The sequence below is a fragment of the Tursiops truncatus genome, chromosome 14 (genome assembly GCF_011762595.2).
Source record: "Tursiops truncatus isolate mTurTru1 chromosome 14, mTurTru1.mat.Y, whole genome shotgun sequence".
In the NCBI taxonomy this organism is placed as follows: Eukaryota; Metazoa; Chordata; class Mammalia; order Artiodactyla; family Delphinidae; genus Tursiops; species Tursiops truncatus.
Window position 1 is genome coordinate 66,203,842 of NC_047047.1, and position 24,492 is coordinate 66,228,333.

At 47.6% G+C, this 24,492-nt stretch overlaps 1 protein-coding gene and 1 long non-coding RNA gene across 2 annotated transcripts; one reads left to right on the forward strand and one right to left on the reverse strand.

Annotated features, from left to right (window-relative positions):
- Positions 1 to 505: 505 nt before the first annotated feature.
- LOC141276399 (uncharacterized) lies at positions 506 to 2,027 on the reverse strand. The gene is made up of 3 exons (XR_012325897.1): positions 2,016 to 2,027; positions 761 to 977; positions 506 to 584 (listed from the first exon to the last, which is right to left on the reverse strand). It is a non-coding gene; the product is annotated as an uncharacterized lncRNA (long non-coding RNA).
- A 9,856-nt stretch (positions 2,028 to 11,883) lies between these two features.
- On the forward strand, positions 11,884 to 24,224 carry PCARE (photoreceptor cilium actin regulator). The gene is made up of 2 exons (XM_019942580.2): positions 11,884 to 15,629; positions 20,320 to 24,224. The coding sequence occupies exons 1-2, from the start codon at positions 11,884 to 11,886 to the stop codon at positions 20,492 to 20,494; spliced, it is 3,921 nt and encodes a 1,306-aa protein (XP_019798139.2). The 3' UTR covers positions 20,495 to 24,224.
- The last annotated feature ends 268 nt before the right edge of the window (positions 24,225 to 24,492 follow it).

Below are 24,492 nucleotides of genomic sequence, written 5' to 3' on the forward strand. Positions count from 1 at the left end.
ACCGCCTCAGAACTTCAACACATGTTCTTGTTCCACCAACAAGCATTAGCTCTGCTTTCTAATATAAAGAGAACATTTTGAACAGAAATTGGAATATATTTTGTCATGATTTCTGATGATAAGACATTGTGTTGACTTTTTGCACTGCAGCCACAGATGAGCAATAACTTGGAAGAGCATCCCATAATGATCCCATGGTCTGTTCTTGAGAATTTACTGATACCTGTGGCTGCCTGTAAGTATTGGAGCCAGTACAGATTTCACAGTTACTGACTCATGTGTGCAAAAACGTAATTTTCTCTATTCTCCTATAATTGAGTGTAATTTCAATTTATAATTGAGAAAATTTAATCTAGTCACTCTCAGAGAAATTCATTTGAATTCAGTCATTTCTTAGGCAATTCAAGTTTATAATTCAGTCACAATTAGGTTGAAAACGTCCTCTCTTTTATCCTCCCTGCCCTCTCCTCTTCCCTGGAACTGATCTCAGCTCTCAAGGGCTTATCCTAGGAGCCCACTTCTTGGTCTTAATCTGTGCTGTCTGGTTCTGGGTGTAGCAGATGACACATGCTCCCTTGGGGGGTCTGCAGGACACAAGGGGGTTCCCATTAATTCTCTCCATTAAGAGGGTAGCTCCGTCCTCACCTGGTTTTCATACTTCATCTTGGGCCAACCCCCTGGTTCTCTCTCTTTCTCAGCTAAATTTTCTCTACACAGAAACCTTCAGGACATTGTGGGTGTCCTCTTATGCCACTCTGACCTGTGGGACACTGGGTCTGGCCAGTCTTCTATCCTCTTGTACCTAGACATGCCACACCATCATTCCTACTCGCCACATCAAGAGGACCTGAGGCACTTCTCCCCGAGGCTTGCTGGCTTGCTCTCTCCCCAGCCTCAGGCTGTGGTCCAGGGAGGGGGCACAAGTACCTCTTCTGTCAGGAGCCTCCAGATAAGGCCTTGAGATGCACTGAAGAAATCTGATGCACATAAGTAAAGAGAAAAGCACATCCATTGACCTGTCACACCCCAGTCTGCCGCAGTATCCTCTGGTTTATTTCCATTTACTATTTTACCTTGTAAGGTAATACTAACGGTCATTAGATTAATTTTATTTCATAACTGAAATTGACCAGAAGAAATTTCTAAACAAGATTGTTTCAAAAATATTTTGGGGAAACAGCTACTTGTTAGAACATATGTTTATGGCTACCCCAGCACTCTAGGACCCCAAGTTCCCCATTCCCCCACTTCTGACGACTTACTTAGATATGTAAATTACTGAAGGATGGTGATCAAATTAGCCTCCTTACTCAATAATCACACTTGTTATCCTCATAAACTTCAAAGCTCATCTCTCACTAAGTGCTTACATACATTTTCAAGTCATCCCACTGGTTTCTCATTTTGTGACCCCAAAGAACTTAGTATAATACGTCAGCCAGTTCACTTCCATTTTGAGAGTTCTTTAAAACATTAAAACCAGTCCCAGAAATCCCTACAAGAGGCTGTAAGTTACAGTCATCCATCTTGAAATGTGTCCACTGTTAGCTGTTTCCGAGACAAAGCTCAATCTAGTCAAGCCATGTCCTCCCATTTCACGGGGTCTCAACTTTAAAAATAATAACTTCCTAATAATAATAACAACAATAATAATAATTTCCTGAATATAAATTTGTCCAGGTATTTTACAAAGTATAAATTTAGCATTTCTAAACATGACGACACAGATAGAAATTACAAAGGAAAAGGCTGATAGAGTTGATCACGTAAAATGAAAACTTCTGTACCCCCCAAAATACCATAAACAAAATTAAAAGGCAAAAAGAAAACTTAAAAAAAAACACCAATGGCATTATGACAACTTATAAGACCAGTCAAAATGTTAATATCTTAAAAATTAATAAAACAAAGGTAAACACCTCATTTTTTAAAAATGAACAAAGGATGTACAAGTAATCCCTGAAAGAAAATATACAAATGACCAACAAAGTATATAATTTTTAAAATATACCAACTTTCTAACAAACTCATAAATGCAAATTAAAATGAGATGCCATTTTTCCTCTTTAAGATCAGCAGATTTTTTTTTAAAGGGTAACACCAATGTCGGCAAATTTGCAGTAAAGTAGACACGTATTCACACTGCTGCTAAGAATGTAAACTCGTAAAATATTTCTGGAGAATAATTTCACAATTTGTACCAAAAGCCTTAACAATATTTATATCCAGGGGGAGCATAACTCTCTTCTCCCTGCGTGGCTGCCCAGAGTACTTCCAAAGAGTAGGGAAAGTTGGGGGGAATAACTTTACAGTTGAACAACCTGCGTCAGCCAGGTCAACACCAACATCATAATCATCGACATCAAGGTCTACATCAACAGTCGTAAATCATGCTGACAGTACATATTCTTGATATGATGTAATAAAAATGGCATATTACCTCTGCGATCTCCCTCTCAAAACCCCACAGCCCCGATCTAACCATAAGAAAGACAGTCACTCCCATTCTGCCAACTCCTCAGCCCCTGACAACCATTAATCTGTTTTCTGTTTCTGTGGATCTCCCTACTTTGGATATTTCATATAAATGGAGTCATCTATGACCTTTTGTATCTAGCTTCTTTCACTTAGCGTGTTTTTAAGGTTCAACCATGTTATAGCATTATCAATACTTCACTCTTTTTATGGCTAATATTCCACTGTATGGATATATCACATTTCGTCTATCCCTTCATCAGTTGATGGACATTTGAGTTGTTTCCACCTTTATCTATAGTGATATGGCGCTATAGTGAACAGTGAATAGTGCTGCTATGAACATTCATACACAAGCTTCTGTTTAAACATATTGCTTCTATAATAAATAAAAATATGCCATTCTTAAAAAAGTAATATCTCTTTTAGTCTTGTCAGGCTGCCATAACAATATACCATAGACTTGGGTGGCTTTAACAACAGAAATTTATTTTCTCACGGTTCTGGAGACTAGAAGATCAAAGTTCCAGCTGATTGAGTTCAAGTATTTTAATCATCACTTGCCTTAGTTGTTCTTCAGGGTCAGCCTTGGATAATTAATCTCTCTTAAACATTATTATAAATACTTGGCAGTTTGGGGGAAGGCTATTTTTGTCTTCGTAATCCCAAATTTATACAAGGAATGCATTCAAAAAAGTTGGGAGTGAGCAGGAATGAAATTTCCCAGGTAAGGTTATAAGCGGGGGTTGGTGTTCCATCCCCTAGTCAGCCCAGACAAGCCGTTCTTATGGATGTAAATGTTAACAAAAGAACTGAATCTGCTATCTACTCTTCAATCCAAGGGCAATTTTGCGGAACGCTCAGAAAATGTTATAGTATTTAAATATAAGGAAAATTGCACAGTGTTGGCTATGACGTTACAAAGGCTCTTTAGCTAGTCTCTCTCTTCTTGCTTTGCAAACCCTGGGAAATCCTGAGGCTCAATTCTCACCCGCATTCCACCATGAATTCACATCATCACCTGATGTCTTTCCCCAAATGTGACACATACGCAAAACCAAAAATAACAAGAGTAAAGAGTCTATTTTGAGAAGTTCATACAACTAACAACCAAGATCTTTCCAAAGCCCAGGGTACATCTGTTTAAAAGTAAATATACAGAAGTCAAGAAATTAGATTCTGTTGTTATTTCCCTACTGGGAATTAGCAAGTGGTCCCTCAGTTTATATGGATGTTAAAACAATTTTTCCATGGGTCTTTCTGATAACATGTGAGCAGTGATCTAACAGCTAGGGAAGAATTCTTGATTAATTCCTCCCCTGTGTGCTGCGTTCTGACTCCAAGGCCAGGAGCCCTTCCCCTGCACCATCTTATCTTCCCCATGTTAAGGGTGCAGAGACTGAGACCTGGAGGTCAACGGCAACGAGCTAAGGATTTTTCTTGGGCTTGGGGAGTGGACGAAAGGGCAGCAGTGAAGAAAGGAGGGACTCCATTCAGCCAGTGAATCAAGGGCTTTTCAGGGCACAGCCTTCTTTACAAGCACCTCAGTGACAAGCTCCCAGAAAACCTAGGCTTAATTTAATCTTTCCTGTCTTCCTGGTGTGGCGTCTTGTCTAATAATAACATTAAATTCCATTTGTACGTGTTCAGCTTCACAACCTGCTCCTCTGGCGGCATGAGCTGCATGAGGCGTAATTAATGAAGGTATGTAAAGTGTTTGCAACGGAGCCTAGCACCCTCACGATGATAAACATCACCACCACCATCATCATCACCATCCCTAAGTCAGTAGGATTATTCACATTTCAGTTTAGTTTTATTTTTGTGCATGAATTGCCTTCACATTAAGAAGAAACAGTAAAATCTTTTTTTCGGTTTTAAAAATACTATAACTACTGAATTAAGAAAGTTGGAAGGGCATGAAGGTATTGTATAATCTGACTGATGTCTGTACTATTTGAGCTGAAATCAGATCAATATATCTGGACCAGTGGCAGTGGGAGAATTCCATGGTACAGGGTTTGAGATTTGGGTTCCCCTAATGATCACTTGTAAGGAAGGGATGGCGATCGGACTTCTACATTATTGCTCTGAAGGAAAATACCTTGTTTGCTGTTAAGGCCAGACTCTTACAGAACCACAATCCTAATGACAAGGGTGTTAGAGTCAGAAGGGACCCTGGAAACCATCTATGATGTGGCACAGGGATTGTGACAGCCCGGAGTTGGGCACTGGCGAAGTCCCAACAGATCTCTACTAAATCCCTTCCCAAGGTATTTTACAGGAAAGCCCAGTGTATTAAACAGAGAAAAATGGAAGTGTTCAGGTAAAGCTGAGGTGTCCCTCAGACCCCTTACAGGCTCTTGAGAGCAGAATTTTAAAATTATCAACACACTTCCACCCCTCATTTTGACCCATCACAGCAGACAGCCTGAGACAGTGGAAAGATCAGAGCCTGAGAGTCAGCCAGACCTGAGGTTTAAGTCCAGCTCTGCCACTTCATTAAGATGTTTGTCTCTGACACAGACACTGGCTTCTCAAATAAATCCTGTATTTCTCCATCCATCTACACCATGGGGTGGCTGTATGAGGTTATGTCTATGTGCATTTCTGTGAAGGACTTTATCCTGAGAAACATCTGTCTCAGGAAAGAAGAGTTCGCAAATTCACGAACTGTGCTTTGCTTTATATGTACAGACTCGTCGCTATTTATCTTTTTGTTAAAGTAAGAGGTTGTTGCCTCGATTATACACATCACTGTTTTTTCTCCTTAAGTGTGGTGAACGGATTGGGATTGACACACATACACTAATATGTATAAAATGGATAACTAATAAGAACCTGCTATATAAAAAAATAAATAAAATAAAATTCAAAAAAAAAAGTGTGGTGAACGCTGTAACATGGAAAACGTCTCTGATACGTTTAAGTTAATGAGGATAATACAGTGGCAGGTTGATTAGCAACTATGCAAAATATATGTACAAATAGAAGAAAAGAGTGGAAAGCAATAATAAAAATTACAATGTATGTAAAATGCAAAGATGTTTATGAAATGCAAACATTTTTGCTGAAATCCACATCTCTTACTTTAAAATATCGCTGGAAATAGAAGTCTACTTTACCAAGGAGAGACTTGAATTAATTGGTAGTTAACATAAAGCCATTTAACATATTCAGTTCCCTGGTCCCAAGCACCGCTCTGGCTGCGAGCCAGCTGAGGGCCAGAGACCCCGGAGTCTGGGCTGAGCACAGGGGTGTCAGAGTCTGGGACTTCCTGTGGGATCCAGAATTCAGGGCTAAGGGCTGTCTGAAAGTCGCCACCCAGAGACATAATTTAAACCAATGACCATCCGGCCAAGTCATCAATCCAAAGGTCCTTGTCAGAGACAGAGACAGTTTGGAAGGGCAACCTAGAGGACTTCTTTGGGCTGCAGGGCAAATCCAAAGTTGCTTCTCACAGATTCCTGCAGCCCTCTCTCTGGTGGGGCTGGATCTGAGCAGGTGACTGAAAAGTCCAACATGTGTTGAACTGCTAACCCAAGAGAAGATTGAAATAACAGCTGTCTTATTCCCCAAAATGTAGTAAGTACAACACAGGCTTTGGAGTCAGAGAGACAAGGGTTCAAATCCCAGATCAGCTACATGCTAGTTATGTGATTTGAGCAAATTATCTAAACTCTTCAGCCTCAGTTTCCTTATCTGGAAACACGGGTGTGGCAGAGGAGACTACTGGGCCTCTAAAATTGGGGCTCCCTTCCATGGTATAGAGATGTTGCTGGAAAGTAGCTATCCTGCCAGGGACTGATTTCATTTCCCAGGACATTTCCATCTAAGTGGGGCTATGTAACAAGGCCTGGACATGAAAATGTGGGCAGAAATTATGGGTGTGTCAAAGAAGCTGAGAATCCAGTATGACTTCCCCATACTCTCTTCCCCTCCTGCCTTGGAAGTCATGTATTAAAGCTGTCAGTGTTTCAAAATGGAAGGGCCTAGATCCTCAAATCACCACTTGGAAGAGAGCTGTTTAAGACAGCAACCCAACTAAGAACTTCTACCTTGGCATTGGGTAAACAATAATATCTCTTCATGTGTTAAGTCACTGAGATTTGGGGGTTGCTTGTTACTGTAGTTAGCATACCCTACGGTAAATATCTAATTTTTAGGGAAGAATTTAATCTATTTCAATAAAACAAGTTACCTTATCATACCAAAAAAAAAAAAAAAACCCAAAAAACAAAACAAAAACAAACACACACAAAACAAAACTGGATAAATTCTTGCCAAATTTGGAAAGTACATTTAAGGTACTTTGATGCCATATATAGGCTACATAGTATAGAAGACACTTATTTTGGTGGCTTCTCAGTGGCAACTCAAAGAGTTAAACAGTCAACCCCCAGAAGTACAATGAGAGGCCTGTGTAACTCCTGATTCAGACAATAAGACATACAGAATAAGAACTGGTGAAAAGACACAGGGGTTCCTAATATGATCACCAAATCAGAAGCCACTTAGAGCAGACACCTGAATGTCACGTGCTGGTTTCCACAGAATTGCCTCTCACATGAGCAACTCTGGATGGATTACTCTAAGGTGTGTAACAGTAGCCAGGTTAATTTTTTAATGATGGTTACTGGTTCTCCTCAGCAAAGCAGGGGAGGCAAGCTAGTGAAATGATATACGTAAAGTGCCTAACACAGTGTCTGCAACCAACCGCTAGCTCCCTTTCCCTGCTAGCTCACCATAGTCGTTGCTTGCTTATTGCCTCATCTCACATCTGGAGCAGGAAATTGTGTTGCAAAGAACATTCCTTCGGATCTGAAGGACAAACTGTGCCCTAGGCTTGGCTAGTGGAAAATTTTTCTTAGTTTTGAAGGCTCAGGAGAGCTCACTGGTGATGCTGACAGAATTTGAGAAATAAGGCATTTTTTTAGGTTGCTTAAATGAACTTCAGTGTTGGCTCAGAATCAGTGCCACATGAGAACCATCTTTTGCTGACCAATTAGTTCAGGGCCACATGAAAAAAAATGGGGTGGAACTTATTTGACATGTTGAAGGGCAATGACGATTCCTTAGTAAACAAAGGTTTACTGTACATAGTTATGTTTTGGATGTCATGGTTTGACCTATAATATGTCCAGATCTTAAAAAAAAATTTAGTGACCTTTTGAATGTGGAGCCTAGTTTTTCCCTCCTTGAGTGTGAACTGTACTTATTGATTGACTTCTTATTTTTTTGGCCACACCACACGACATGCACGATCTTAGTTCCCCGACCAGGGATTGAACCCGTGCCCCCTGCAGTGGAAACTCGGAGTCTTAACCACTGGACTGCCAGGGAAGTCCCTTGATTGACTTCTAAAGAATAGAATGTGAGGCAAGTAAAGGTGTTTTTGGCTTCTGAAATTAGGACAGAGTGGCCTCCTCCTTGCTCTCTCTTGGACTTTTCACTCTGGGGGAAGCCAGCTGCCATGTTGTAAGACACTCAAACAGCCCTATGGAGAGGTCCCCATGATGAGGCCCTGAGGCCTCCTGCAAATGTCCAGCAAGGAACTGAGACCTTCTGTCAACAGTTATGTGAACAAGCTACCTTGGAAGCAAATCAACCAGTGCCAGTCTCTACCCTTCAAATAACTGCAAACCGGGCTGATGCCTTCACTGCAACCTCATGAGAGACCCTTAGTCAGGACAATCCAGGGAGCTGCTCCCACATTCCTGACCCACAGAAACATAACGTTTCACAATGAGATAATGTTTGCTGTTTTAAGCTGCTAAATTTGGGGGTTATTTGTTATGCAACAATAGACAACTAATACAGGGACCCTTTTCCAAGACCAAGAATATTATAGCTGGGACTCTCTTAGGCACAGAGTAAAGTATACAATATTGCATTTTAGTTAGGGGCGTGTATGTGTGTGTGTGTGTGTGTGTGTGTGTGTGTGTGTGTGTGTGTGTGTGTTTTAACACACATAAAAGGCAAAACTTAAGTGTACACCCAAGGACTTTTTACCTATGCATATACCCATGTAACCACTACCCAGGTCAAGAGATAGAACATTTCCATTAGTCTAAGAAATTCCCTCATGCCCATATCCAGTTAATAACTTTTACCAGAGGTAGCCACTTCTCTGAGTTCTGTAACTATAGATTAGTTTTGTATATTCTTGAACTTCCTATAAATGGAATTATTCCATATATACTCTTTTATGTCTGGTTTCTTTCACTCAGTATAATAATTTTTAAGTTTATGTTGTTACGTATTTCAATAGTTTGTTCCTTTTATTGCTAGGAAGTATTCCACTGCCCAATTTATTTATTTCCCTATTGACAAACGTTTGGATTGTTTCCAATTTGAGGCTATTATGAATAAAGCTAGGGCTTCCCTGGTGGCGCAGTGGTTGAGAGTCCGCCTGCCGATTCAGGGGACACAGGTTTGTGCCCCGGTCTGGGAAGATCCCACATGCCGCGGAGCGGCTGGGCCCGTGAGCCATGGCCGGCTGAGCCTGCGCGTCTGGAGCCTGTGCTCTGCAACACGAGAGGCCACAACAGTGAGAGGCCCGCATACAGAAAAAATTAAAAATAAAAAATTTTTTTAAATAAAGCTAATATGAATATTCTTGTACCAGTCCCTTTTGTGGACCTAGGCATTCAATAGTCTTGGGTAAATCCTTAGGAGTAGAACTGATGGGTCAGAAGGTGGGTGTATGTTTAACTGTTAAACAGTTTTCCAAAGTAATTGGTCACTTTTACATTCCCACTGAAAGTAATGCTTCTTTTTTTTAATTTGAAGCCACACCAGTTTGAAAACAAAGAAAAACAAAAGCGAGTCTTAATGAAAAATGAGAGGCAGTGAATAAAGAGCTTCCTAAATTATTTGGAATAGCCAAGAAAACCAGTCTATAAGGCACAGAGCTATCTGACAGCTGATCCTCCGGGCAAATACTTTTATTTTGATTATTGGTTTGGAAATAATTTCAGTCACTTAGATCAAAAGTTTTCACAAAGATGATTCAAGCAGGGGCCAAAATCCCAAGAGGAGAAGAACTTACATAAAGAACCCTTCAGATGAGCTTTGCACTGGGTTAAATGGAAGAGAGAAGAATCTTCCCAAGTGGTGTGCTTGTTTACTTGGCCAGCCCAGGCTGTGACAAATGAAACAACTTTTTGATGCCTAACGCAGTTCGCCCTCAGGCACTGAGTCAGCTTTGTGTTTCCCATGAGTCCTGCTTCAAATAAACAGATAGGAGAACTTGATTAATTAAGCACTCTGGGGCACAGGACTGTGATAGGCCCCAGGCTCTGCACACAGGCTGGTAGCCGGTCTGCAGCTTGCTCCCGGCAGAAGAGTCCTAAAACCCACAGTGTTATTTTCGTTGGTTGTATGGGGCTCAGTGAGAGAAAATGAAAACTGTAAAGCCAGAATATAAGTCCGTTCTCAGCAACTTCAGGAGATGCTCGATGCAATCTTTTTTCTATTAGGAAAATTAAACATTGTCAATGAGCTAAATAACCAAAAATATGAAATGGTTAAATCAAAGCCTCTCTTCCTCCTGCAGTTGGTGGGAATTATTGTGTGTTTAAGAACAGAGAAATGACACAATGAGGCCTTAGAAAAGTCCTGAGGCATCAGTGTGCCAAGCAGAGAGCCGTCTGCACAGACGTAGAATGGCAAAAACCCGATCTGGGGCTCTAAGCCATCTGTAGGCAGTTATTCCCAGACAATTCAGGAAACGACTGGGGCTTGGTCCTGGACAAACTAATGAATTTTCTCATGACTTTATTACAAGTGACTTAGATGCCAGGGGGAAAGGAATAAGGAATACCTTTTTTTTTTTTTTCTTGAGTACCTACCTCTTACCAAGCACCACACCAAGCACTTGCCTAGCATTAGCTGACAATTGACTTAATCCCCCCAACAACTCCACGAAGTAGATATCACTATCCCCATTTCAAAGATGAGCTCTGCCCCAGGGAAGTTAAATCACTTGTGGAAATTCCCCCAACTAAAAGGAGAAGAGCTCAGTATTTAAACTCAAGTCTTCCAACTTCAAACCCCTGCTCTAGACTTTACTGACAGCAAAGAAAGTTTTAAAGGAGGTTTTCTTGTTTTTTTGTGTTTTTTTTTGCGGTACGCGGGCCTCTCACTATTGTGGCCTCTCCCGTTATGGAGCACAGGCTCCGGACGCGCAGGCTCAGCGGCCATGGCTCACGGGCCCAGCCGCTCCGCGGCATGTGGGATCTTCCCGGACCGGGGCACGAACCCGTGTCCCCTGCACTGGCAGGCGGACTCTCAACCACTGTGCCACCAGGGAAGCCCTAAAGGAGGTTTTAAATGGGCAGCTGCGACCTTAGCCATGGGCAAGAGCACCAGGCTCAGACTGAGTATAGAAGCTGGGCTTGAAAAGGAAAACACATTTTTCCCTTAAGTTCTACTCCTAATGGCTCTCCACTGCCCAGGTTTAGCTTATTTTCCTATGAGGAAGGTTTAGTAAAAAGCCTTTTCCTGTGAGAGCATTGTCTCCCCGAGCCCCTATAGTCCACAGGGACCAGCCTTAAGCTTTATACGATGGAGAGTTTTTCCTGCTTTCCCCTCCAAGGCTCCCTGCGATCGACCTCCCTTTTCTAGTGTAGAGGAAAGCCTTCTTTATTCCTGTCTATTTAGAGATGTCCTCCAGCACTAGAAAGTCGTAGCATTTTTATAAGCCACACAAACAACAATGTATCACCTCAATTCCCAGCTACTGTGCAGTTTGGGGGTCTTCTGGGTGGCAGCAGGTTGGAGCACACTCAGCTAGTTTGCCCTTATTAAACTGTGAAGGTCACTTCTCTGCCAGGATTCATAAACGGTCAGCCCTCGCTTGCCCTCCACAAATGTGTCTCTTCCAGAGCCTTCTGCAATTATGGCTCATTTCCCTAGGTTTCATATAGCAGGCATCTGAACAGAATTAAAAGCATACGCACGTGCAAAAATAATCCGCTTCCCAAGATAGTAAATGCTGAGTTCTATATTAGAACACGCTGTGAGCGCTGACTGGCTAGGGCATGATTAACCTAATAGGCTTAAAGTTCCACTTGCCATGCACAGCTGTCAGGACACGAGCAAAATGCAATCCGGTAATCCACGGGACTGAAGTCCTCGAGAACTGCCCTGTGGCTCACCAGCAGCAGAGGGTTCAAAACTTAGAACAACACCAGAACGGCGGCAGCATCACTACCTCTACACGATGGGGCCAAGGAAGTAAAGAAAGCCGGTTCCAAGTTTAGGACGTTGCACCTTGGACTTCAAAGGATTCTGGCTTGGAAACTGCCTGGATGGACTAGTAAGACTGCCTTTTGTTCCTGTTTTGAATACAATTCTCTGAAAATTGTGAGGGTTGCAGATGGGAGATGACTACAGGCTGACATCATGGGATGTACACCTTCCCACAGTGATATTGTTAACAGCGTTGCTAAGAGTGGCATCCAGTTTTTTAAAAAGCCCAAAGCAACTCTGCCAGGATGTCAGGGGCCCAGTGAAAGATGCTCCATCCCTCTGCTGGTTCAAAACTCCACCTGCTATGACTCTGGAGGGGGCTCGTCCCAGGGACAGAGGCCAGAAGAGCAGCAAAGTCCCAGGTGGATCCAATCCGTGGCTGAAAGTCTTTGTCAGCTCACCAGAGATCCCACTTCGGGCAAAAGGAAAGATATGGAAGGACTGATCCCAGAAACCAAAACCTCCCCATCCCAGCTGAACAAAGCACAGAGCTACGTGGCTACAGACGTTCCACTCAAGAGACAGAGTTCCCATGGATCACAAGGGGCGGCCTTTTCTGGGGAAGAGAGTGAGGAAAGCAATACCCGGGAGACTTCCAAATGGGGAAAGAGGCCAAAATGTCACAGGTCGAGCAAACAGGACCATGACTGCCAAACCATCCTTCCTGCCCACGAGTCTGAAGACAAAGTAGACTTCCCTGAGCCCCTGGTGAAGGCCCACCAGCGTGCTTACACCTATCTGCACACCTGCCTCTCCAAATACGAAGCAGTTATGAGCATCACCCATTGCGCCACGCAGACCCAGGAGCTGCTGCAGCCCATGGTCGGCTTCCTGTTGCTGTGTTTTGATGAGGTCAACCAGCTCTTACGGGAAATCTCCAAGGATGGAGAAGAGCTCCTCCAGGAAGTTAAGGAGGATCTGGCTTGGCCTTTGACGAAAAGAGAGCCCCAGGAGCAGCCAGATCTCTTGCAGCAGCTTCTGCAGTACACAGTTAGCAAGCTGCAGGCGCTCAGCGGCACGGTGGCCTCGCTCTCTGACAGCCTCCTGGAGGGCTCCGGCCGCTACTTCCAAGGCGCCGCGGGCCACCTGGGAAACAAGCTGTGCAAGAAGAAGGGTGCGGATGAGCACCTCCTCAGGGTTCTGGGGCACCTGGAGAGCTTAGCGAGTGGCCACGGTGACCCTGAAGTGCAGGGCCTACCCTTGTGCTCTGAGGACAGTGGCATCGGTGCTGACAATGAGTGTGTGCAGCTGGCAGACAAACTGGGCAAGCGAGCCAGCTGGGACTTCGTGCTGGAGCCTGCAGAGTGGAGGCCAGCGATTCCACCCACAGTGGAGGCCAAGCTGTCCAGACATACCTGGCAGCAAAGCCCATTCTGGATGGGTTCAGCCAGACCCCAGGACTGCCCGCTCTCCAGGTCTCTTACAGCAAAGGTTCAGCCAGCAGTGCAGGGTGGATCGGGGAGCCCCTGGCCCTCCAGCACAGGCCCAGAAAATACTGCCTCCAGGCCTTGGGGGCTGGGCCAAAGCGCTCCGTGTGATTCCCCTGGGATCAGGATCTCCAGGGAAGCACACTTTCCTAAAGGCTCCAGGTTGATGGACACTCCGCCCCTCAGTGAATGTGAGGACAGCAGCCCAGAGGCGGAGGAAGATAAAGAGAGCCGCCTGAGTCCGCGTGCGGGGCAGGGAAGCGCTTCCCATGCAAGGCCTCGGTCTTCACCTGCCGGTGGTGCCGAAAGCCTATTTCAACCACACCCCCGGAGGCTTAGGAGCCCCCAGGACGAGGAAATGATTCTGAAGATGAAGGAAGCAATCAGTGAAAGGATCAAGTTTGTCCCCCTGCCCTCTGAGCACCAGGAATGGATCGAGGAAGAGGAGAGAACCGTGGTGGCCCCAAGACCGAACACGGCCAGCGACAGCAGGAAGGCCCCCTCAAGGCAGAGGAGGTCCCAATCTGAGGGGTGTCTGAAGAGCCACGTGGAGGACCCCACGCTCCAGGAGCTGCGGAGGGTCCAGAGAGACCTCAGCCAGAGGCTGGAGGTGCTTTGCACCCGGGACACCCGACGGCAGGGGCACAGCCGGAAGCAGGTTCTGCAGCCCAGGGCAACAGCGCTGAGGCCTGACCACTACTGCAAGGTCACCCCAAGCAGCACCATCAGCAAGCTGAAGGCGTCCCTCACCAAGAACTTCAGCATTTTGCCAAGTCAGAGCACCTTGCAGAAATGCTGTCCCCACTCTGAGGGAGAACAGCCCTGGCCGGGAAAAGCTGAGGGGCTTCCAAACGTCATGCCATCAGGTGAGAGGGCCAGTGAGGCTCCCAGGGCCCGGGACTGGAACATCAAGAGCTGTCCTACCAGAACATCGGTCAAGAAACTCATTGAAACTTTCAGTCCCACCGAGGGTCTAAGGACACTGGGGGATTCCAAGGACTCTGGGCCGAGCCCCTGCCCCAGGAAGTGGGGGGTCCCCACCATGCCTCCCAGATTCCCCATTTACAGGGGACTTGCCCCTTTGTATCCAAAGCCTCGAATTTCTCCAGCAGCAGGTGGAGAATCTCTCAGGATGGGCCCAGGCTGGAGGCCCTTTGCTCCCACCTTTCCCCCTCTGCTCACAGCAGAAACGTCCAAGAGTGAGGACCTCAACTGTGAAACAGAGGAGAACCCAGAGCATCTCCCTCCACCGCCTCTGGAAATCCTGATGGACAAATCATTCACTTCCCTGGAGCCCCCAGAAAACAGCAATCTAGCAGAGAGCTCCCTTGAAGGGACCCACGTGCCAGGGCTGGGAGGGGCTGGCCCCGCCCGGAGAACGTGGGCTTCCCCAAAGCTAAGAGCCGCCATGAGCCCCTCTGACCTGCTGCCCAGCAAAAGCACGGCCACCCTCGCCAGGGCCCGCAGCACAGAACCAGGGAGAAGCAAGAGCAGCTGCAATCCCGGAAAGCTCGCCTTGGACCTCAGTCACCCACCAGCAGCCAGCGGGAACCCAGAGGTGCAGGGCAGCAGGGCTCAGAGTCAGGCACGAGCGGACAGGGCCACAGGCCTCTCCAAGCATCCCCGGAAGGTCATCCACTGGCACCACTCCAGCCACACATCTGGGCAGGGCAGGACCTCGGAACCCAGCCTGGCCAGGCCAATGCGAGAGCCGCATTCTCCCGAGGCCCCAAGGCAGAACCAAGACAGAAGCCCCGTGCTGGTCAGGAAGGCCTCTCCCACGAGGGCACACTGGACACCCAGAGTGGACAAGAGGCACTCAAGCGTGCCCTCCACTCACAGACCTGCCCAGCCAAGTGTGCCCTGTGTGCACAGGTCCCCCAGCCCACCGCTCAGCCCTCCAGCGAGCCCCAGGATGCTAAGCCCCCCAACAGTGAAGAAACGAGCCTCCCCTCCCCCCCAGCACAAACTGTCCACCCCTCCCTCGGCAAGCCCACCCGCTCGGCACAAGGTCTCCAGCCCCCCTGCCCAGTGCACAGAAGCCAGTTCCCCTGCCTCTGGCCCCTCCCCATCTCCCCCAGCATCTCCCAGTCAGGGGCCCAAGGAAACAAGAGATTCTGAAGACAGTCGGGCAGCCATGGCCAAAGCATCCGGGAACACATGTTCCATCTTCTGTCCAGCCATCTCCTCTCTGTTCGAAGCTAAGTCACCATTCTCAACAGTACCCCAACTCACCCCACCATCGCTGCCACCTGAAGCTGGAGGTCCTTGTGGGACCCCGACAGGATGCTGGAGGAGCAGCTCAGGGCCACGACTGAGGGCAGACTCACAGCGAGGGACAGCCCTGTGTGCCCTCAACCCTCAGCCTTTCATCAGAAGGACAGCTTCTGACTGCCAGCCGGGCATCCGCCTTCACCTGCCTGTCCCGGGCACCACCAGCGACGCTTGTGAATCCCAGCTTGGCCAGAGCAGGTAAGGAGAGTCCTCGGGCCACAGCCCTGCAGTTATTGGGATAGAGCTGATATGCCCTTAGGCTCATCTGGGTCAGTAGTTTTCAAACTGTGCTCCCAGAGAAGAGCAGCTGGGAGAGGGGTCTAGGAATGTCCTATCTCCCAGTCCCCCATGCTTAAGCAACCGTCTTTCATCTGTTACACACTTCAGGTTCCCGAGAAAGATTTAATTGCAAGGGGCTCTGCTGTACTAAAGATAAAGTTTAAAAGAAAAATTTAAAAAAAAGTTTAAAACAATCAGGTTGGTGCCACCACATGTGCCCCTTATTTTACACTTGGGGAAACTGAGGTGAAGTGACTTGACCCCCAAAGTTGAGTCATTGTCACCTGTCTGGAGCCAGCAGCCTGATTTCTGTCTTTCCTGGTTTACGGCAATAGCCCAGCAGCTTAGTGGGACGTGCTCAAATTTTTGGTCCCAGGACTTCTTTAAGCTCTTCAAAATCGAGACCCCCAAGGAGCCTTTGCCTATGTGCATTGCATCTATCGCTTTTTACTGCGTTACAAATTAAAATTGAGAGATGTTTAAAATATTTATTAATTGAAAAAACGACCCCATTCTATGTTAACATAAACTATATCCTAATGAAAAGTAACTATATTTTCCACAATAACAAAAAAATTGAGCGAAAGGAGTGGCACTGTCTTATAGTTTTACAAACCTCTTTAGGGTGTGGGCTTCACAGACAGACACTTGGATTCTCAGACCTTTGTCCACAGTCAATCTGTTGTGATATCACACATCATGTAGTCTGGAAAACTCCACTCTACATTCCTGAAAGAATAAGTGAAAAGGGCACATAACATCTTAGTATTATTATGAAAATAGTTTTGACCACGTGGACACAACCCCCCCGCCCCCCGCCCCCGAAAGGATCTGGGAGGCACCCAGGGGACACACCTTAACAAACAGCAGGTCCTGGAGGTATTGAATATAAAAGCCTGGCTTCCCCATACTCCTGAGGACCTGCCCCCACTTCTGCAATCCAGCCTCATCTCCATCTCCCCTTTCAGAGGAGTGTAGAGCAAGAACAAGACTCTCGGGCTTCCCTGGTGGCGCAGTGGTTGAGAGTCCGTCTGCCGATGCAGGGGACGCGGGTTCGTGCCCCGGTCCGGGAAGATCCCACACGCCGCGGAGCGGCTGGGCCCGTGAGCCATGGCCGCTGAGCCTGCGCGTCCGGAGCCTGTGCTCCGCAATGGGAGGGGCCACAACAGTGAGAGGCCCGCGTACCGCAAAAAAAAAAAAAAAAAAAGAAAAAAAGAACAAGACTCTCCATGAGCACTGAGCACCAGAACCCAGGCGGAAGGGCTGCCATGCCTGCCCTGGACCGGCTGAGGTCTAAGCGTGCCTTTCTCATGAGGGGCAGCTGACTTGCATGTCCTTGGCCCAGCCCCGCAGACAGGTCTGGGCATGCAGCTACAAGGGGGCGTGACTCAAAGTATAGCCATTGCCTGGGAGTTGAAAGGACTTGAATGGTGGTGTGATTATTTTTCAGAGTTTATGGGGACAAGCATCTTTTCCCAAATTGTAGCACGGGGAGAAAAATGTAAATCTGAGGTCGATTAAAGAGGAACTCTTATCAATGTGTCTTGATATCATATCAGACAAAGCTCAACCCACAGCAGTCCTTGCTATCTTTGCATTGCCCACAGTTGTGTAAATGAGAAGTTAATTTCTGCCAGAGCGATATGTGTTACAGACTTCACAGTCTGTCCTGGCATAAATGGTAGTTTTTCACAAAGTCCTAGGCAGTCAATTTTAAATAAAGATATTATCTCGGGAAAGTTGTGCATGGTTATAGTTCTAGAAACTTCCCCAGCCCCTTGAAAGAAATGAAATATTGATTATTTTTGCAAGAATCTTAATGTAACGTTGCTCTTTTCTTAAATCTAAAATGAACTTCCTACAGCACAGTGCCTTTCATCTGAGAACCTCTATAAATGTTATTGCATTATTCCTCACACCAGCCAGTTATTCAGTTATTAGATTTTTAAAACTGTGCCCTTCCGGAGAAGAGCTTGAGAGAACAAGGACAATAAAATGGCATTAATTAAAAACACTAACATTTTAAAACAGCAGGAGCAATAATAAAGCAACAGAAAATTGTTCAAGGAGAAAATATTGCCATTCTTTCAGGTTTCTCCTCAGAATAGGGCGGCCTTAAAGGTTGTTTTATGTCCTGAATCTCAATATTCAGAGAGATGAGGTGGGATGGGGAGTAACTGTAGCTTTAAAGAGGGAGGAGGATTCATAAAGAGGAGCCTTCCCAAGGTCACGTGGAAGGTCACAGAATGACTCACAGCCATTCCCGTACCTCCTGGTCAGACCACACGTCTAAGCTGCTCCAGACTGTGAAAATGTGAGCACGTGACGAATGTGATGGGAAAATGCCTATTCCCCAGATACACACCCCACTCCCCACTCAGCCCTGTAAAACTGGCGTCTGGGAGCAGAAGTGCACCAGCTGTAAGAGGAGGGCTTTTGCGGCTCTGGAGATGACAAGCATTTTTTTCTGCCCTCCTGCGTATGGGAAACAATGCCAGGGAACTGAGCATGATTCCCCCGAGATCATGCAACAAGCCAGTGCCCGAGAGCCAGAAACTCCTACAGGCTGTTTCCCCAAGCAGGGACTTGCAGGGACAGCCCTACCCATTGTATCTCGCAGCCGAGGCAGGCTTGCAGGATGCACTGGCCTGTGTCTGGTGTTGACCCCCTACAGGTCAGCCCGTGCCGCTTTTTTAGAAAAACTGATGGTGTTGATATCTTCCCCATCTTGGGGCCCAGGGATTGGGCACAGTCCTTGGAGGCTTCCCCAGGAAGCTCTGTTACTGAGCTTCAACTGTTATTTATGTGTTGAATGCCCAGGTGAAGGCACCTGTCTCTATCCAGGTCTCAGTGTGCCCAGACTTGCTCCACTAAATGCGGTGCTTTTAATTTTGCCAGGACTGGACCAGCCAGTCAGGGTCTCTCTGCAGCCCCCTGACCCCGTTTCCTGGAGACCTGGGCTGCCTGGCTCCCCAGCAGGTCTGGGAACAGGTGGAAACACGGCCATATGGCAACCAAAACAGTCGACCTCCTGGCCTGAGCCTCACACATATGTGGGACCTGGTTGGGGGTGGGGAAGACACAGTTCAAGAACCAAATCCTGCGTCACACGTCGGCGTCGGCCTCCACTGACACTGCGTGCCACGGCCTGTCCTCTGCTCCAGTCTGGGAGCAGCAAAGTGTCACGCCCCCACCCCTGCTCAAAAGGGGCACAGGAAGAAGAAAAAATAAGGTGGGAGCTGTGGCCCACAAATCACTGGGTCCTGCAGGGACTTATGATGGGGCCGGAGGCTGACAGAGATGAGACTGGCTCTAAGGAAGAGGGTGGGTTCCTCACTGCCTGAAAATCACGTATGACGGCCAGTGTCAGTGCCCACCCCACCCCACCCCCACCATTCCTGCCACCCTGATCTTGTTAGGATCCAAACTCAAACTTGTCCTCCACTGGTTGGACGTCCCACGTAAGCGTAACCACGCAGAGCCGAGCACACTCATAATACAGTCGAGAAGGTGCCGTCACGGGCAGAGAGAAGGGCTTCTGGTCTGTGCATGTGTGGAGCTGGGGCCAGTCCTGGTCCTCAGGTGACTGATGGAGAGGCTCCGAGCCTCAGGTGCCCACCTGTCATATGACAGGGTGGTCCCTCAGGTCCCTTGCTGGTGCGACTTCCTAGTTCTACTACAAAACAGCACCAGTGACAGCCGACAATTTAGTGAGCACCTATCATATGCTGGTTAGTGTGCGGAGAGTTTTCCAGGCGTCATCCAATATTGATAACTTTGAGTGTCCTATGAGATGGGTATTATTACTATCTCCCTTTCACAAAGCAGGAAACTGAGAATCAGAGAGATCAATCAACATGCTATAGGTCACACAGCTAGTAAGTGGAAGGGCCAGGACTCGAACCCAGACAGCCAACTCTACCCTCCACGTGGTCTTTGTCAGGCTAGCCTGGCTGCCCGTAGCCAGTGTGGCTTTCCGAGCTGGTCCCCCATCTGGCCTAGGCCTGATCTGTGCTTGTGACCACCCTCCATTCTGTGCTCCCAGAGCACATTGGGTGTCCCTCTCTGTTCAGAGCCCCTCTCACTGTGGCACTCAGCAGCTGGGAAGCTCTATTCTAGCCATATGCCAGGTCTGAGCCAAGCAGTTTTCATTTTATTCCATTCAGGAAAAGGGTGGCAGCTGAGCAAAGCAGGGTTTTTTTTTTGCTGTTATTGTTGGCGTTATTTTTGATTCAACTAGCTAAGCCTAGCTCTTTATTAAATAAGAAGTGCTCTTAAAACAAAAACAAAATAAAGGCCTGGCTCCCGAGTTCCTGAGGGAGACGCTTTGTTCACAGCAGCAGGATCTGGGCATCCCAAGAGAGAACAGGACTCAGCCTGTCCTCTGAAACGCCAGGAGCTTGGCTCTCACAGTGCCCAGCCACAGCAGACACCCACAAGGACAGCACCAGCAGGCAAAGCTGATATAGAAAGGCAGAGGCCTGGCACCAAGAGTCCACCAGGTCTGTGGGTGACACAGACGGGAGGGCTTGAGAGAGACAGAATGGAGATGGGGCGGGGCCAGAGGAACGAGGAGGGTTTGATTGGCACCTGTGCTTTCTCTCTGCAGCAGCGAGGAGAGCCCCAAGGACACAGAGCCATGGAACAGTCCCTGTGCCCCAGAACCGAAGGGCGGCAGCAGGGGTGCACCACCCCCAGAGCTCTGCGTGCTGGGCCACGGGCTGCAGCGGGAGGCCAGCGCCAGCCATGCCCAGGACAAGCGCCAGCAGAAGGAAGTGGCCTGACGGGCTGGCTGACTGAGTCACACTGATGCCAGTCACCCCAGAAGGCAAGGGTGACAGCCAAGCGTCAGACAACCCCAGAGAGGGTGGGCCAACCAAACTCCTCCTGAGAGGTAGGAAAGGCCTGGAAAGGGCACTGCCCAGAGGCTCTCCTAAATTCTAAACCATCACTGTTTGCAGTTCTAGATCCTGGTTTGCCTTGGGGTTCAACGAGTAACTATAACTTTGGACCCCACAACGACATTCTTTAATCCTTCAAGTGCTGGTCTTAATTTAGCAGGAAACGATATTTACCACGTGCTGCATGAGCCAGGTGTCTTACTTGGGTTCGCTCTGTGAAACCATTTAATTCGTTCAACAATGAATGAAGAGAGAGCATTCTCCTGGTTTTTGCAGATGAGAAAACCAAAGCACCTCTCCTCCATTCACTCCCCCCCCCCCCAGTGCCTTGCCTGAGGTTACACAACTAGGAAGAGAACAGAGTAAAACGTGAACAGGTGTGCCTGGCTCTAGACTCTATTGTCTTTCATTCCTTTTTATTTTTTTGAACATTTCATTGCCCTTGACTGTTCCATCTGCAAGCATACGTATGTACTTGTGCAGGTGGAAAGCTGCTGCTTCTGTTTTTTTAAGGTTAAATAGTGGCACAGCTTTTATGTGCCCATCATGAGCTCTGTTTAGAAGCTGACTGCTCCAGAGATAAGAAGCCTGAGGGGGCATTAAGACACACAGCTCCACCCACCCTCCTTCCCAAGCTCAGCTCCAAAGCCCTAAAAGCAAAGCTTCCAGCCCAACAGTGCAGCCCTGCTGCGTCTCCAGCTAAGCCTGTCTCAGAGGCGTATCTCAGATGCTCTACCCCATGCACCCACATGCCTCTCAGACTGAGTGGGTACAACCGACCCTCGCAAACAAAGCAGCCTATTCTCTGAAACCCGTGGGGGCTGAAGCTCAGAAGGACGTGTGGGTAAGGCAGGCACGCGCGCGCACACACACACACACACACACACACACACACACCCTGGTCTCCCCCAGGGGCTTCTTTGCCAACTTTATTCCCAGGTCATCTGCAGAACTTCTGCTGGAGTTGAAACTGAAGTGAAGAACCATTGTTCATGCCCCAAACCTGCTTCTGCCAATGAGCTAGATATTCGCTGCAGAATTTGGGATTTTTCCACTGGAGGCTGTGGAGTGCTTTCTATTTAGAAAAGAATTTGCAGTAATTGGGTGATTCAATGCCAGCTCAGTGGGTTGTCAAAAGACGAGAATTCTCACCCACAGGGTACAGCTAAGGGCCAATCCTCCACATCTGCTTCAAAGCTGATTTTTTAAGTTTGGAAAAATTATAGACTTCAAGTCCTTTCTTGTTGAAGTAGATCATGACTCAAGAACATGTTAAACTGGGTCCTGAGGACCAAGCCCCCTCCCCCAGGGATAGGCCGTGGCTCCAAGTAAAGGATCCCCACCTTGACTTGTCCAGTTATTCAGACGGGGTGACAGGAACAATCTCTTCCAAGGCACTCAGGAACAGTTGATTAAACTACCAAGAGGGACCACAACCCACCCGTCTATTGGGAAATGTCTGTACGCACCCAGTTAGTGTGTACTAATCCTCAGAGCAGAGCTCAGGCCACAGCAGGGCAGAGCCACACCCAGGGGCTGGAGGCTGGGCCCTGGGAACTGCCTGGGCTGCAGGACACAGGAGGAAATTCAGCCACCCAGGCCCAGGTGAGTGAGTGAGAACAGCCAGCTTCAGGAAACTTGCTCGAGAGAGAGCTGGACGGTCCCCCTGCATGGTTAGGCCGGCAGCGTGCGTAACGAGGGCTGGGCCCCGTAGGCTGGCTTTCAGGAAGCAAGCAGTGTGGAGCAATCCAGCTCAGAGGTAAGAGAATTGGTCAGAAAGGGGACCTGCCCCGTGCTAGGGTTTCGAGGCCAGCTTCCTGGAGGTCTGAAGAAACAAAGCAGAACCCCAGCTGCCGGGAGACTGGACAGGGACCCAGGTGATGAACCTGGGATGCAACGTGGGGATGTAACCCCAGGGATGATCAAAAGTCTAAGTGACTGGATAAGAAGTGGGGGCCAGATCCACGAGAACGGCAAGTTCTGGGTCTCCAGCACAGGTCCCCCCCTTACAGGGTCTTAGAGGTTTGGGGCTGGTTTGAGTGTCTGGGTGTGGCTGAGGGTACCCAGCTTCAGTGACATGAGGTAGAAGTGGGCAGCTGGGAGCCAGGCAGCATATTACGTCACGGAGGGGGTCGGCATCAGAGCAAATGCCCTGGAAGGGTCTGGAATGAACCACTGCTGCCTTCATGAGGGTGCCTGGCAGGAGGTTCTCTGAGAGGAGAGGCTCCCCCGACCACCAGCCCGAGCTAGGCTGGTAGAGCACCCACCCCTCCTGTCCTGCAGGCAGCCGTGGAGGGACCCAGGGTGCACAGGATTCCTGTCACTGAGCACCTACTTGCGCCAGGACAGGGCCAGGCTGCTGCCATATATCCTCACATGTGATGTAATGAGAGACCCAGAACCTCTAGGCCCAGGCAGCAGGGACGATGAGCTGCTGGAGCCATCGTGATGCCCAAGGACTCAGAGGCTTCAAGAATCCCAAGTCATCTTCCCAGAGGGGAAAGGGGAGGCGTTGCTGAGGCCAAGGGGCTGGAAGGCAGCAAAGGTCTAAGATGAAGGAGTGCCAAGCTGACCCCGGAACAGATGAGTCAAAGGTATGTTTTTTGGGCTACAATCCCAACTACCACACTCAGCCCATATTACATGTGAATGAGACTTTGTATAAAAGAAATTAAATCCACCCCAATAGACCATTTGTGTGGCATCCACGGTCTCACCCCTCCTGAGATCAGGCCTTTCCTCAAATCTGTGTCTTTGTCTGTGCCTGGGAAAGCACACTCCCAGTGGCCTTGAGGGGCAAGCCCCACTCCACAGCTTCTCAGATGGGTCACTCTTACCCACCCTCCCCCTCCACCCAAGAACCTCGTGCTTGCCGGGCTCAATCCACTTCCGGTGCTCAAGGGAGAAGGGAGAGCAGGGTGTTTTTGTTTTGTTTTGTCTTGTTTAATTAAGCCAATGGCCCCAACCCACTAAAGACTCATGTGTCTGTTCTTTTTCTTCACAGTTAGAAACCAAGAAGGAATGTTGGGTATAAAGACAAAAGGGCGTCCACATAGGAGATTCATTTAAGAAGTGCGTATTATACCCATATTCTTATTGGGGCCGACTCCTTTCTGGGGGTTTACAGCCATCCTCCATGCACACGGGGACCCCAGAGCCGTGGAGAGGGAGGTGTCCAGCCCCCTCTTTATCCAACACATTAGTAACATAGCAAAGAGTGCTGCCCCAGGGGAAAAACACAATTTTCTAGTTCCATCAAAAGGATTCATGGAGTAAAAAAGCAAATATAATATTCTAGTGGAACAGTGATAGCTTTTTGCAAATATAAATACAATCTTCAAGATGAAATATATCTTCTTTCCGCAGCTTGGTTCTGTGCGGTCGTTCACCCTAAGCAGCATCTGTTTTCCTTCCTCACGTCATACACCCAGTTCAGAACCTAAAATAATCCACGTTGATAGAAAATGAAGGGCAGACAAACCAGAGAGACTTTTCCTTCATTGTGAAGTGCTTACGTTTGGCAAGACTTGCCTCATAAACCCTGCAACATGAATGAAAGGGATTTTGAGAAATATATTCTATTTTTCTGAAATAAACCAGCGTTTTGCATGTATCAGAGGAGCTGGTGCCATGAATTATTGTGTCAACATGTTTGTCAATTGATCGTCTGGTTGACTGCGTACAGGCTGCCAACACCCACTCTATCTGCCAGAGCAAAGCTTTTCAAAGGTAATATATTTTTAAGTAGCCCCACATCAAAGTCTGTTGAACTGCTATAAAGTAAATGTGTTCTGAGCCTATATTAACAGAGCATGTTATAGTGCACTATGGTTTCCGCCCTGTACCTCCCTGAAGTTTAAATCAAGGTCCATCAATCCATC

Coding starts and splice junctions, on each gene's coding strand:
- PCARE (XM_019942580.2), top strand. CDS start 11,884: ATGGGATGTACACCTTCCCACAGTGATATTGTTAACAGCGTTGCTAAG. Junction 15,630..20,319: donor TCCCAGCTTGGCCAGAGCAG/GTAAGGAGAGTC, acceptor TTCTCTCTGCAG/CAGCGAGGAGAGCCCCAAGG.